The 14,402-nt window shown below is 34.5% G+C and overlaps 3 protein-coding genes and 1 non-coding gene across 4 annotated transcripts; 3 read left to right on the top strand and 1 right to left on the bottom strand.

Moving 5' to 3' along the window:
* Positions 1-204: 204 nt before the first annotated feature.
* LOC145018007 (uncharacterized) lies at positions 205-3,852 on the top strand. Its single transcript, XM_078975948.1, has one exon. It carries the CDS (start codon positions 409-411, stop codon positions 3,664-3,666), a length of 3,258 nt encoding a protein of 1,085 aa, XP_078832074.1. The 5' UTR covers positions 205-408; the 3' UTR covers positions 3,667-3,852.
* Positions 3,853-8,310: 4,458 nt separating this feature from the next.
* On the bottom strand, positions 8,311-8,382 carry TRNAP-AGG (transfer RNA proline (anticodon AGG)). Its single transcript has one exon. It is a non-coding gene; the product is annotated as a tRNA-Pro (tRNA).
* Positions 8,383-8,455: 73 nt separating this feature from the next.
* LOC145013887 (uncharacterized) lies at positions 8,456-9,925 on the top strand. The gene is made up of 2 exons (XM_078972237.1): positions 8,456-8,609; positions 9,051-9,925. Exons 1-2 carry the CDS (start codon positions 8,534-8,536, stop codon positions 9,710-9,712), a joined length of 738 nt encoding a protein of 245 aa, XP_078828363.1. The 5' UTR covers positions 8,456-8,533; the 3' UTR covers positions 9,713-9,925.
* A 2,314-nt stretch (positions 9,926-12,239) lies between these two features.
* LOC145014341 (Pentatricopeptide repeat (PPR-like) superfamily protein) lies at positions 12,240-13,937 on the top strand. Its single transcript, XM_078972723.1, has one exon. It carries the CDS (start codon positions 12,290-12,292, stop codon positions 13,910-13,912), a length of 1,623 nt encoding a protein of 540 aa, XP_078828849.1. The 5' UTR covers positions 12,240-12,289; the 3' UTR covers positions 13,913-13,937.
* Positions 13,938-14,402: the final 465 nt, after the last annotated feature.

Below are 14,402 nucleotides of genomic sequence, written 5' to 3'. Positions count from 1 at the left end.
CAAACTGCTGGTTGTTGAGATATTAATTGTTTTTGGGTGGGTGGGTGGATGCTGGATTTTAGATGGGTAAAATGATTAATTTATTTTTTGTTAAAAAAATGATCAATAAAGTTTTGGGCTGCAGATAAATGAAACCCGGACCAGATAACACTATAATGATAAATTTTATAATACAAGCATTAAACCGTTCATTTCCTTGAAATTGATTTCAAGCATTCAAAGCCAAATTTAACTTATATGTTGCTTCTGCCATGGGAGTTGGGGAATAGAGACTTGGCAATAAGTTGCTCTTCAATTCTGTACTCATAAATAAACTAGTAACTTTATCATACGAAACCATTACTCCATTATAAAAATCCATCCTTCCACTTCAACTTCCTTCTAAACTAAAACTAGTCAAGCTTAAAAATGTGGAATTCAAGGGTTTTGGGGCTCCCTCTCGTTTTTGTATGTGTTTTGTTTGTTGCCACAACATATACTTGTTTGGTTCTTGGAAATGTCAGTGTTAGTATCAGTGTCAATGTAAGTATCGTTTGCTCTAAGCAAGAGAGACTTGCTCTTCTCAAGTTCAAACAAAGTGTGAAAGATCCCTCGGGAATGTTGTCATCATGGGTTGGCAGTAACTGTTGCTTGTGGGAAAGAATCTTATGCCACAAAGTCACTGGAAATGTGGAAGGCCTTTATCTCAGAGGAGACATGGCATATCTTTTTGATCCTGAAAATGATGATGGAAACTACCTAATTGGTAATGAGGTGAACTCTTCTTTGGAAGAGTTGATTCATCTGAAATACTTGGACTTGAGTGGGAATGATTTTCAAGGAAGTATGATCCCTGAGTTTATTGGAACCTTGAAGCAGTTGAGCTACCTCAATCTCTCGTATGCTGATTTTCAAGGTATTATTCCTCATCATATTGGGAATCTTTCTAATATAAAGGTTCTTGATCTAAGTTCAAACTTAGAGTTGATAGCAGATGATATGTCATGGACACTTGGCCTTTCATCACTCGAGCATCTCGACTTAAGTTCATTAGATCTTAGTGGAACACAAAACTCGGACATGGTGCTTTACATGATTCCTTCATTAGAATCGTTAAATTTGCATAGTTGTGGAGTTTCCATTCCTTTTCTTAATTCGAGTAGAATACTTCCCAACATCAAACACTTGGATCTTGGCTTCAATTCTTTCAAAACTTTTCTCCCTACAATTCTTCAAAACATGACATCCCTTCAATTCCTGGATCTTTCTTCATTTGATCTTAGTTTCATAGGAAGCCTTGTAACCTTGCTAAACATGATCCCTTCTTTATCAGAATTGCATTTGTCAAATTGTGGGATTGATAAGACGTTTCTATCCACCCCTCATCTTAATCTCAGTACATTTTATGACATCCAACATCTGGATCTTAGCGATAATTCAGTTGAAGGGACATTTCCATCACTTTTAACAAACATGAGTTCCTTAAGAGTCCTTGAGCTTTCAGGAAACATGTTGAATTCATCGGTTCCTAATATGCCTAATCTTCTAGAGCTTGATCTTTCATCTAATGAGTTTAAGCAGATTGAACATATTGGAATCTGGAGGCTTTGTCACTTGAAACAATTGAGTGCATCACAAAATCCAATTGATATAGAAATTATTGAATCATTAAAAAATGTTTCAGAATGCTCCCATTATGCTTTAGAGAGGTTGTTTTTACAGTTGAGTTTAAATGGTACAATTCCAGAACTACTTGGAAGGTTTACCGATTTAAGTGGCTTACATTTATCTGGAAACAGATTAACAGGTCCAATTCCTGAATCTATAAGAAGCTTACAATTTTTACAAGTATTAGATCTATCTGAAAACATGTTAACTGGTCACATTCCAACATTCCTTGGGAGACTTTCTTATCTTGATCTTTCTTCTAATTTGTTAAATGGGAGAATTCCAGAATCGATTGGAGAATTATCCGATTTAACATATTTGAATTTGGGATCCAATCAGTTAATGGGCCCCATCCCATCATCTCTAGGAAGACTTGTTTCTTTACAAACAATTTCATTATCTTCAAATATGTTAAATGGGAATATTCCAGTTTCATTTGGGCAACTTTTGAAACTCCGTTCTCTAGTTATCTCTAACAATTTTCTAGAAGGAGTAGTTTCTGAAGCTCATTTTTCCGACCTTTCGATGTTGAAGAAGTTGGATGCTTCTTCTAATCGTAAGTTGACATTCAATGTTTCACATGAGTGGATACCTCAATTCAAATTGGTAAGTCTTCGACTCAGTTCTTGCAAAATCGAAAAAGGATTTCCACAGTGGCTTCGAAATCAAAGGGAACTTAAAACGTTAGTGTTGTCCAATGCTTCAATCTCAGGACCTCTTCCTACATGGTTGCAGAAGATGCCCATCATTCCTTACTTAGACCTCTCCCACAACAAACTCAGTGGTTCTTTGATAAACCTTCCGAATGGGGGGAATTTCCATGCTTCTGCATACTGGGCGTTATTTCTAGGAAATAATCTTTTCAATGGGTCGATTCCAAGGTCTTTATGCAAGAGAGATTTGGACTTTCTTGATCTTTCCAAAAATAAGTTAACAGGGAAAATTCCTAACTGTTTTGATAGTATGAAAAGGTTGATGACCATGATATTTAGCTCAAATCGGTTGTCTGGTGTTGTTCCAAATACAATAGCTCGTAATTCGTTATCATTACTTCGATTAAGTTTGAATGACAACAGCTTTGTTGGTGAACTTCCTCAAGAATTGGGGAATTTAGGAGATTTGTGTATCTTAGATTTGGGTGATAATGAATTCTCTGGAAACATACCTGAATGGATTGGGGAAAACCTTACATCCTTGATAGTTTTGAGGTTACACAACAATAATTTCATCGGACGAATTCCTCAATCATTGTGTAAAGCTTCAAATCTTCAAATTTTGGATGTTGCTTACAACAACTTAACAGGAATCATTCCTCAATGTCTTGGAGAGTTGAAAGCCATGGTTAATAGTAGCGGAGTACATTCAATGATTATCCCTTTTGATTCTGATGAGAACGTGTTTCAAGTCATGAAAGGTGTTGATCTTGAATATACAACAACATGGGATATGGTTTTTAACATGGACCTTTCAAGCAATAAACTTGTTGGAGAAATACCAGTCAAGCTAACCCAACTTGCAATGTTGATGGGTCTCAATTTTTCAAATAATCATCTCAATGGGGGTATTCCACACAACATTGGAAACATGAAAAAGTTATTTTCTCTCGATTTCTCTGGAAACGAATTGATTGGGGTGATTCCTCCAAGCATGGCAGCTTTGAATTTTTTGAGTCATTTGAATTTGTCGTACAACAACTTGTCAGGAAAAATTCCAACAGGGAATCAATTGCAGACCCTTAATGACCCAACAATTTATGCTGGAAACAGCTATCTATGTGGAGCTCCATTGTCAAGAAATTGCTCAAATCATGAAGTCCCCACAATATGGCATAACAACAATACGAAGGTATGGTTTTATGCGGATGTGATGAGTGGTTTTACAACAGGGTTTTGGGGTGTTATTGGAATTTTGTTTTTCAAGAAGCAGTGGAGACATAATATTTTCATATTTGCTAAGAAAACAATAGAGAAGATACAAGTCGTAACAATTGCCAAGATGAAGAGAGAAAGAGAAGCCTGATAGATCCTTGTGAATTTAAGTAGTTTTCCAATGTATATTATAGATGACTTTATTAATGTTGTTTATTACTACTATTGTGCTTAGTTATACTACTATTTAGAGTTATATTTTATGGCATTTGTAATATGGGTGTTGTTTAGAGTTGTGAGTTTGAATTTTTGTTGGATTTTTATATTTTTTGTAATATGGGTGTTCGAAATTTTTGTTGGATTTTGTTTTCATACAGGATGTAGTTGCTAGATTAAATTATATTCATTTTAATTTTCGTAGCTTTTAGGAATAATGTCAAGTTTTGAAAATGGGGTTTTTGGTTTTCCATATGTGCCTGGGTAACAGCCGATCTCGGCTGTTCTAATTTCCTATTCTTTGTTTTGTTCGTTTCCAATTTCTGAGGGTATGATTTCATTCCTTTTTTCTGCTGATTTTTGGTTGTTTGGGATTCCAATTAGGGTATATTGTTTGTGGGTTGTATTATGTTTGGTTTTAGCTGTTTATTGTTGGTTTTTTTCATTTTGAATTTGTATTTCTATTGTCGTTTGTTGGATCTCCAAGCCCAACTCGAACTCTCAAGCTTCTTTCTTCTTTTCAAGCTTTTACAATCCACCAAATGCACCAAAATGGCCTTAGGACACACAAAAACAACCAATGTTTTGATATACAACTTTCTGGGAGTGATGGGGACGATGGAGGCTAAGATAAGATGTTTAAATAAGGTGCAAACCCTCAAATTTAGGGTTTCACTCAAACATCACCTACTCGCCAAGTCAGTCTCCCGACTTGTCGAGTACGTCACTTAAACTGTCTGCAGACCTCGACACTACTCGACAAGTTGGGCATCCAACTCGTCGAGTCCCAGAGAAAAATACAAGAATGCTTGAATTAGATGCATACCAGGAATCAGGTGTTACATCTACTATAACAGTCGGGTCAACTCACAAAAATGAAACCTATGATGGTTGACGCCACGACGTGACACCATCCGACCATTGGAATAAGAAGCACTTAGTGGGCCTCTAGGGACACGACCATCATCCTACCGGGCTGTAGGAACCATTCAACATCCCACTAAGAACTTGCCAAATACAACATTAGCCATACCATTCTCTATGACATGAATCATTTAATAACTTACTATCCTAGTGTAACATATGTGAAAATTGTCATCGATCGTTAACCGCTAAAAGTGACAAACGTCAATAAATTTAATACATAGTATATATCAATCTATGATAGAAATACAAGAGCTCGTATTAAATTAGATAAGAAAAATCAGCCAAATCGTTCAACGAGCTAAAATTTATTGCATCAAAACACACACACACACACACACACATATATATATATATATATATATATATATATATATATATATATATATATATAGAGAGAGAGAGAGAGAGAGAGAGTACACGTCGATGCAATCCCGGAAATATAAAATTATAAAAATTCAACCTCATATGTATTAGTTATGAATTGTATAAAATATAAAAGTCTACCCCACGTAAGAAATTACAACGTCAAAAAGTTATGAAAAGAACAGTTGACATTTAACTAAAGTCACCAAAAGGAGAAAGATAATACTACTCAAAGTAAGAATTTTGAGACAAAGAACGCCTAAATCGGAACACGTATGAGAGAGAGAGTTATGATTTTTATAAAATCATAAAGGCTATAAAATATAGGGTAAAAATGAAAGTTTGAATTAGCCAAAATGACCAAAAGGAAATTTGAAGTGTACGTTGAGACCTACACCAATATATAAGAGTCGTTGAAAACAGTGCTCGTATGCAAGAGTTACAAAATTTTGAAGCTGGTTTTCCATGCCCACGTATGCTTGCGCACAATGCGACGTGCATTTTTACACTCGATTCATCAAGATACAGGATAACGTGACACGAGGAGATGATGACACGTGATAGCTCCCTGTGGCTCACTAGCAATTGTGCGGTGCAAATTGTGCGACGTGTACTAGAAAGTTTGGCTATAAATAGCAAGTTACAACATTCATGTAATGCCCCCTTTCTGGTATGTAATTTAAATAAATTATTTTCATTTCTTAAGGGGTACTCGGCGAGTTTGTAGCCCGACTCGTCGAGTAGAGACGGGATGATCACGTGATTTAAGTTGGCTACTCGACGAGTCCATATGCTGGGACTCAGCGAATCTGCCTGTCTGGATGAAGCCCTAATTTCAAGCGTTTGCACCCTATTTAAACGTATTTATGCGCCCCAAACCAACCTCCATCACCCTTAGATCCTCCTTTACCAAACCCTAGACTCCCTTTTAGCTTTTTGGAGTATTTCTCACCTTGTGAAGGATTTTTGGTGCTTTTTGAAGTTAGAAAAAGAAGAGAGAATTGAGGTTCTCAAGAGGAGCAAAGGAGATTTGAGTTTCTTGTGTCATTCTAGCCTCCATTAAGGTATAAAGCTCGAATTTTTGGCTTGTCATCATATAGATCTTCTTAAAGCTTGCTAGTGTTGCTTCTTTTGCCATTTTCTAGACATAAAGGTTGTTTTATGGGAAGTTAAGATGAAAGGATTTCATATCTAAGCATTTCTGGACTCCTTGAGCTCAAGGTTGCCACCTTTATTGAGCTAAACACCCATTCCAAACCTAGATCTCCTCTTTTAGCTTCTTATTGGGCCTTTTAGCTTCTTATGTGCTTGCATGAACGTAAAGTTGGAAACTTTACGTGTGAAATCGGTCCTCGGAACCCAAATCTATGTATTGGATGCACTTGAATCAAGCAAAATCGACTGTATAGTAATGACATGCCTTGGACTCGGCGAGTTGTTCTTCAGACTCGACGAGTCGAGCTACGAGTCCCCGTTTTTCCCCGATTTGAGAGTTTAGGGTGAATTGGTGAGTGGGGAAGGGACTCGGTGAGTTGGTGTCAGATCTAGTGATGGAGGAACTTGCTGAGTCTACGCTTTGACTCGGCGAGTTCGGTCAACTGAAAGTTGACTTTGACCACGGGTAAAATAGTCATTTTATCCTAAGGGCATTTAGCAGTACCTGATCTAGTGTTTTTGGGATTTGTAGTCGGACAGTTCCGGAGCAGCAGTCAACTAGTTTTGGAGTTAGCATCTCAGCAGCCAGCTTTACGAGGTGAGTTTTCCTTCCAGTAGGAACGGGTCTACGACCATAATGCCGCCCCGTTTAATTAGCAGTAGTTCCGGACTTCGGTTCGATGCAGTACTTCAGTGTGCTTGATGTCTTTGTGATTCAAGCATGTTTTTATGTTATGTGTTCCAGACTTCGGTATGATGCAGTATGCAGTATATGTGTTTATGCTAGTAGTTATGATTAAGCTATGCTATGTTCAGTCAGTTCCGGACTTCGATCCGATGCAGCTAGTTCCGGACTTTTGTCCGATGTAGGGGACAAGGTCCAAGTTAGTTCTAGACTTCGGTTCGATGCAGTTTCCGGACTTCAGTCCGATGCAGAGGGCAAGGCCCTGGTTAGTTCCGAACTTCGGTCCGATGCAGTTTCCGGACTTCGGTCCAATGCAATGGGCATGACCCAATAGTTGTTTATTTGTTATTGTATGATATGTGGTAGTTTAGGGGAGCTCACTAAGCTTTGTGCTTACAGTTTCAATTTTGGTTTCAGGTACTTCCGCTAGCAAGGGGAAGAGCTCGGGTTGATGGCATCGCATACACCACAACTTCAGTTTATTATGGGAGTTTTATTCAGATATTTTGTTATGATTAATATAGTTTTTTTTTTTTTTTTTTTTTTTTTTTTTTTTTTTTGACACAATTACTATGACTTTTGAGTTATTCATTCAATGGTTTTTTTATTATATATGCCATATGATGATGTGATTTTTAGTAATATTAAAACAAAAATTTTTGGGTTGTATTTTGGATTGTTACAATTTAGTTCCTTACACCCGAAAAAGCGCCTATCTTTCTCTCGATCGTCGTGCCACTGATTCCCGAGTGTCTCTCAAGTTCATACTCCCGAATTCTACCCTACATCAGTGGTTTAACGCATCAAGGATGAGTTCACAGTCCCGTTTTCCAAACCTTGTCGAGGGGAATACATGTTAATATACAACTATTTCATAGTTATTACTAATTGTATATTAGCTAGATAATTATCCTCATAACATTAGGATAATATTTTATCTAATTGATACTCTGTTCAATTTTTAAAGATAATATTACGCATGGTTGTTATGTTGACTCAAATTTATAGAAACATCGTACCTAGTTATTATACTGACCGGTTCGCCAGAAAACGCTTTTACCTAGTCGATGTGTTGGCTTGTTTGCCAATAAATGCTTATACCTAGTTGTTACGCTAGCCATTTTATAGTCATTCTTTTGATAAAACTTAGTACCTAGTGGTTATTCTGTCCAAATACGATGGAATTAAAAAAGTTCTATTTGATAGTTATTAATTTGAGAAAAAAGTTCTTTCAAAACATATGTAAATAAGTCAATGACAGTTCATATTCTAAAAATTAGTTATTTATGTACAAATTTATATAAATATTATCTTGAATTTCGGCAATATTCGTATTCCATTTCCATAGACAAGTTTGAGCACCATGTGAAACTTTAAAACTAAAAGATAAAATGAAAGAAAGTTACATTCTACTTTAAAAACAAAAAGTTACAAATATATAAAAAAGTTGGGGCATTCCGAGAATTGAACTCGGGACCTCTCGCACCCTAAGCGAGAATCATACCACTAGACCAAATGCCCATTTCATTTTTGCTTTTAGACTCTTTCATTATGTTCGCTTTATTAGAAAACCCTCCTATAATCTGCAAAACCCTAATAAACTGTGCAGGAAACAAGATCGAATCGAGGAGGGAGAAAGAATTGAGGTGAGAGTATTTTGATTCTTAAGAAAATGTCAAGATCAATTCTTCTTCAACTAGTTCGATCCCAAACACGTCACCATCTGAGTTCCTCCAAAATCCACACAGGTTCTTGTAACTCTTCTTCATTTCCATTAAAGTTTACTATCTGATTGAACTCGTGGATTGTGAATTTTCACTGTTCTTGCTTGTTCATATTTGTATCTACGTAATCACCCTTCTTTCGCACCTCTCAAGCTAGTTTGCGATTGAGATCATTGAGTTTGTTCATCGATGTTTATACACACCTATCATCCAAATTATTTTCTCCTTTCGACATCCGTCGTTTAGATTTGTTTTGAGGAATCAAAAAGGAAAAGAATCACAACAAACTGATAACCACACTCTCTGTTAATCCTGTATTTCTTCCAAATCATGTTTAATTGGATCACAGACTTGCTAGATTCGTTATAATTTGAATATTTGTTATCCGAGATAGATTTTTCAAAGCAACAGTAGTTATTTACCCACATTTTGATCTTCATCTTTCATATTTTTCAACTTCTTCAGGTTTCCACCCTCACAGATTAGCAACATGGCAAATTCAGAAATCTCAAACCACAACACCCCACTTCAACCCCATGAATCATCTTCCATTTACCCAAACAAGATTCGCATCTCAATCAACCACAATCGAAGACAACAACAAGATCACAATTGGACCTAAAAAAGGAATCGAATCAGAGAATCAAGAGAAAGATTCAGGAGTAATCTACCATGGCCCAATCTCAAGCACCATAAAAAAAGTAAAACTTCTTTCTTTATCCACCTGTTGTCTCTCTGTATCATTAGGACCTGTGATCACCTTCATGACATCACCAGACATGAATGTCATCATAAAAGGTGCAGTTGCATCCTCTGTTATATTCTTGAGTGCTTCCACTACTTTGGCTCTTCATTGGTTTGTGAGTCCGTATATTCATAAGCTGAGGTGGCAGCCGGGTTCTGACACGTTTGAGGTGGACATGATGACGTGGCTAGCAAGTTTTGTGACTAAAACTATTAAGTTTTCAGATATTAGGATAGCTGAAACTAATAGACCTTATGTCACGTTTAAGGCAAATGGGGAGTTTTATTTTGTTGATGCTGATCATTGCCATAACAAGGCACTTTTGGCTAGATTGACACCTACTGCAAAACCAATGCCAGATTCGGCTCTTAAGAACTTGTGATTTCTGGAATCTTCTAGAATCAGTTGGATATGTTTATGATGAAATAAATTTGGATACAAATGATGGGATATTGTTGTTTAGAAACGGGGTTTTGTTTATTTTGTTGTTTATGTTGTTTTGAAAAGAGGCTTGGATTTTGGTATTTTTTAGCAGTTATATTGAGATGAATTATAGCAGTTGACATGAATGAGTGGGTTATTCTTTTGTGTTTTATTACTTTTCATGATTGGCTTGATTGCTTGTGTGTGTTAATTGCTAAACAACATAATATTTCAGTATTTGTAAGTAAATGAGAATATTTATTTTTAATAGCTAAAATATATGATATTTGTAATAGGTAAACAATATAGCATATGTCGATATTCAACTCTTATTTTTACCTATTATAAGATTATATGCTTAAGGATGCTTCTTTTTAAATAAATGTTTAGGAACTTAATTGCTGATTTGAGGAAAGTGTGATGGCTTTTGGGGTTCATTTTTATTTGGGGGTCATTTTTGAATGATCACAACATAAAGGTGTTAATCATAAATTGACCAATCTCATGGGAAGCTATCACATACTAGTTTTCGGGGAACCCACAATAAAGTCTTCGGAGTTTGGCTTTATTAACGTAAAACCCTTTTTTTTTTTTTTTTTTTTTTGAAATTTAGCATATAAAACCGGTAAGCGTTTGTAAAAAAAAAAACCATTGTTCTCAGCTAATGCCAGTTTCAAGGTTTTTTTTTGAAAATTTTAAGGATATTTCCTGAAAATAAACGACTATAAATGATTCTTTTATTAATAGGGTTAAAGTTTAAAGATTTTTTTGAATTTTTTTCATTTTAAATCTACTAAATTAATGAAAAAAAAACCTATATTTATTTATTAAAAAACTCAAAATAAAGATATCTTCTACTTCATTTTCACTAAAAAAAAGCTTAATTTTATGTATTGAACAACACGGTAATAATAATTTATGTCATTTTAGGTTTTTTTTTTTTTGATTTTTTTAATAAATAACATAACAAAAATCATAATTAGCATATGCTTTTATAACTATTATAGCTTTTATATTTATTTAGAAACTCAAAATAAAAATATGTATGATTGTTTATTTTCAGAAAAGTACTTAAATTCCAGAAAAATCCTAAAATCCAGCACTAGCTGCGAACAATGGTTTTTTTGCAAGTGTTTACTATTTTTTAGGCCTAATTTTGGAATTTGTCCGGCTTAGCCACTAAAAAAATTTACTTATACGATTTAAACATTGAAACTTTTGATTTTTTTTTTCTAAAACCCATATTTGTTTTATTGGTGTCTGCTACAAAAAAACTTTCAAAGGTTATTATGATAATAAAACAAACGTCTAATGATTAAATGAAAAAAATCAAAATATAATGATTTTTTTATGAAATTTTCCTTCTAAAAAATATAAAAAATTTGCAAAAGCATTTTTCTTTTGAAAAATCATTCATATTTTCATTTTCTTTACATTTTGTCAAAATAATTACTATTTTACAAACAACCATGAAATGGTCATATTATATTTAGAACAACTGAAATTTAGTTTTTGTGTATAATCATTCGATATTATTTACAAATAACCATAAACTGAGCTCACAAAATATAATTTGACATCATTTGCTATTGTAATTGACACAAGGGGTGGATTTGGCGGAGATGGAAGTGTTGGCGGCAATGTTTATATGGTGGCAGCTGTGGCGTGAACATTGCTGGTGGAAACGGAACTAAAATCTTTTTTATGGGATAACACAAAAAATTCCAATAAAAGATAATAAGATAATTTTCTTTTTTTAATTTATGATTTCCTTAGATATAACAAATTATCACAAAAATCTTACATTTTAATGTTGACCTCTTCATTTATCTATTTTTCGAAAACGTTCCATTACTCTTTCAATCTTAACAAATCAAAACATCATTCATAAAATCACCACTCTTTTATTACCAAATCTTGTCCATACATTGAATGTAGTTGTGTATATAGTGACCTAATTAATTCCACCCTTCATCTTTGGCATTCCCTGATCCTATTACCCTTTTCATTTTGTTGGGTTCATTAATTATAGTTTGCACCATCTATATATAAAAAAATAAGATGATTTGTATACAATAATTTTTCTTTATAGACAACAATTGATGTTTTAAAATATTGTACTGTACAACTTTATAATACATAAATTGTTATGTATAACAAAAAATTATTATTTACAAATCACTTCCTTTAAAAAGAATCTAATATTTTAATACCAATGGAAAGAAAATAAGGGGTAGCACTCCCATGTTAAAACTTAAAACTTAAAAAATATCTTATAAACTTAAAAGCTTTTTTTTGTCTTTAAAAAAATCAAAAAAACTTTTTTATGTATTGTATATTTATAAAAACAATCTTTTTTTTCAAATACATATGAGGTCAAATCAAACACTATCTTAATTTTCTACTATTATTTATTTAATTTTGGCCACAAAGTATTATTGTACCGTACAAGCAGCTATTGCACAATGGAAAGTTGGAAACTATTCACTCAGCCTAAACAAGAGTTTGGATGTGGAATTTCAACCTCTAACTGAAAATGGCGCCTTGCTTCTGCTCCTTGAATCCGTTGCCATCTTCTTCAACATCCATTTCCCAATTCATATCAGATCAACCTTACCTTTCCATTTTAGAAACAAAATGTTCTACCATTAAAGATCTTCAAATCATACATGCCCAAATCATCAAGACAGGCTTAATCAAAGACACCATTGCCGCCTCTCGCCTGCTGTCGTTTGCAGCCACCTCACCTGCTGCGGATATCAGCTATGCTTTCAAGCTCTTCAATCAAACTCAGAACCCTAATCTTTTCACTTGGAATACAATCATCAGAGGTTTCTCCAGGAGCTCAAACCCACGCATGGCGATATCTTTGTTTATTGATATGTTGATTCATTCATCTGTAGACCCAGAAAGACTCACGTACCCATCAGTCTTCAAGGCTTATGCAGAACTTGGTCTGGCAGGAAATGGAGCTCAACTTCATGGTAGAATTTTGAAATTAGGGTTACAATTTGATGTTTATATACGTAACACCATCATACACATGTACGCCAATTGTGGGTATTTTGGTGAAGCAATTCAACTCTTTGGAGATGGTGAGGATATGGACGTTGTTGCTTGGAATACAATGATTTTGTCTCTTGCAAAATTTGGGAACATAGACAATGCACGTGATCTGTTCGATGAAATGCCTCACAGAAACTCTGTTTCTTGGAATAACATGATAAGTGGGTATGTAAGAACAGGGAAGTGGGTTGAAGCATTGGATCTTTTTAGAATCATGCAAACAGAGAAGATGAAACCAAGTGAGTTCATCTTGGTGAGTTTATTAAATGCTTCAGCAAACTTAGGAGCATTGAATCAAGGTGAGTGGATTCATGATTACATAATAAAGAACAAAGTGGAACTTAATGTAATCATGATTACTTCACTAATAAACATGTATTGCAAATGTGGGAGCATTGAAAGAGCATATCAAGTCTTTGAATCCTCCCCTATAAAGGGATTATCATCTTGGAACTCAATGATCATGGGTCTTGCAATCCATGGCCATGGGAATGAAGCAATCAAGTTATTCTCAAAGCTCGAATCATCTATCTTTAACCCTGATTCTGTAACTTTCATTGGTGTTCTAATGGCATGTAGTCATTCAAGATTGGTTGAAAAAGCTAAATTTTATTTCACTTTAATGAAAGAAAGATATAAAATCGAGCCATCGATTAAGCACTATGGTTGCATGATAGATGTGTTAGGAAGATCAGGGCTACTTGAAGAGGCTAAAATTGTCATTTTAAGTATGCCCATGAAACCAGATGGTGTTATATGGGGGTCTCTTTTGTCATCTTGTAGGATTCATGGAGATGTGAAAATGGGGGAGTGGGCTTCAAGGAATTTAGTTGATTTAGGTGAAGGAGAGAGTTGTGGGCATGTGCTTTTGTCGAATGTTTATGCAAGTGGGGGTGAGTTTGAAATGGCGATAAGAGAAAGGATGTTGATGAAAGAAAAAGAGATAGAAAAGATTCCTGGGTGTAGCCTAATTGAAGTGAATGGGGAAGTTCATGAATTTGTTTCTAGTGGAAGGTTGCATCCTAAATTCAAAGAAATCCATAATTTGTTAAAAAACTTGACATTGATGTTACATGATGTTAAATTTTTTTAATTTATAAGAATTGACGTTAGGAGAAGATTTTTTTTTTTATTATAGTATCCGACATACTTGAGGTGGGTTGAGCTCCTTTGTATGTTAACTTTTTTGCAATTACTCTAAAAAATTCTCAAGAAACAATGTTGAATAAGAAATTGGGTGGAAGAGGATCACAACATATAAAAGTTAGTTTTGTTGTCACACACCAATAAATGACGGTATTTGCTTTCTACAAAAAGTCTTAAATATTTCACATCAATAACCAATGATATTTGGGATAAAAAAGATAAGGTTTATGTCATGTTTTTGCAATCAATTTTGTTAGAGGTGAAAATGCTCTACAATGATAATTGATAGTTATATTAGAATATTCATTTGTATATAAAAAAAACTATTACTTTCTTTCATATAAATAGAGAGGAAAACTAGGACAGAGTGTGCACATCATTATAGTTATAATATATAAAGACAATGTGGCTCTCTCAAGCCACTTGTTTTTCATGTA

This window comes from Lactuca saligna, chromosome 9, assembly GCF_052625555.1.
Source record: "Lactuca saligna cultivar CGN05327 chromosome 9, ASM5262555v1, whole genome shotgun sequence".
In the NCBI taxonomy this organism is placed as follows: Eukaryota; Viridiplantae; Streptophyta; class Magnoliopsida; order Asterales; family Asteraceae; genus Lactuca; species Lactuca saligna.
This window is presented reverse-complemented; position numbering and strand designations above follow the sequence as displayed.

Bases quoted from the DNA above. Each gene is read 5' to 3' on its own strand.
- LOC145018007 (XM_078975948.1), top strand. From the start codon at position 409: ATGTGGAATTCAAGGGTTTTGGGGCTCCCTCTCGTTTTTGTATGTGTT.
- LOC145013887 (XM_078972237.1), top strand. From the start codon at position 8,534: ATGTCAAGATCAATTCTTCTTCAACTAGTTCGATCCCAAACACGTCAC. The intron at 8,610-9,050 runs GTTCTTGTAACT...CAACTTCTTCAG, and splicing joins TTCCTCCAAAATCCACACAG to GTTTCCACCCTCACAGATTA.
- LOC145014341 (XM_078972723.1), top strand. From the start codon at position 12,290: ATGGCGCCTTGCTTCTGCTCCTTGAATCCGTTGCCATCTTCTTCAACA.